This window comes from Myotis davidii, unplaced genomic scaffold, assembly GCF_000327345.1.
Source record: "Myotis davidii unplaced genomic scaffold, ASM32734v1 scaffold428, whole genome shotgun sequence".
Lineage (NCBI taxonomy): Eukaryota > Metazoa > Chordata > Mammalia > Chiroptera > Vespertilionidae > Myotis > Myotis davidii.
Window position 1 is genome coordinate 1,009,254 of NW_006299834.1, and position 687 is coordinate 1,009,940.

A 687-nucleotide genomic window follows, 5' to 3' on the forward strand; every position below is an offset into this window, starting at 1 on the left:
CTGAGGGGCAGGTGTGGGCAGAGGCGGCTACGGCCAGGCCTGGAGAAACAGGGTGGAGGAGGAGGTGACTCAGGCCTTTCGGGGGCTGGGGCTTGGGAAGGGGCAGCAAACCCCATGTGGAGGGGCCGCCCCGGGCAGCCCTGACCCAGCCTCCCGGTCCCCAGGCCGAGATCTTCCGGGCCTTCACGGAGCTGTTCCAGGCGGCGTGTGCTAAGCCGCCACCCCAGGGCCTCTGCGACTACCCCTCGTCCCGGGCCGTGTACGCCATCGACCTCATGCTGAAGTGGGACAGCCGTCCGGACGGTGAGGGTCCCCGTCGCCCAATCCCTTATGCACCCCATGCCGATGGTCAGAGGGGGCGTCGCTGGCCAAGCTGCTGGGTGGTCCTTTGCCAGGAGATCTGGGCTCTGGGGAGGCCCATCATTAAGGGGCGATAGCCTGCAGGACGGAGAGCCAACAGGAAGGGCGGGAGGGGCCACCCCACTTCCTGGAGGCGCAGGAGAGTGTGGGCCGGGCCCTCAGGTCCGTCGAGGAGGCCCCGGGCCAGGCCCAGGAGCCGGAGCCCCGTGCGCCTCCCAGGAGTGAGGTGCCTGCGCTTTGTGCCCTCAGGGCAGCGAGTGATGCAGCCCCAGCTCCTGGAGGTGAACTTCAACCCCGACTGTGAGCGCGCCTGCAGGTACCACCCCA

At 69.1% G+C, this 687-nt stretch overlaps 1 protein-coding gene across 1 annotated transcript in view; it reads left to right on the forward strand.

Moving 5' to 3' along the window:
• TTLL12 (tubulin tyrosine ligase like 12) overlaps positions 1–683 on the forward strand; it is a gene marked incomplete at its 3' end in the record, with an annotated part of 40,449 nt that extends 39,766 nt beyond the window's left edge. The window contains 1 exon segment of the mRNA XM_015571907.1: positions 610–683. Coding sequence (XP_015427393.1) covers positions 610–683 — 74 coding nt within the window.
• Between the last annotated feature and the right edge of the window lie 4 nt (positions 684–687).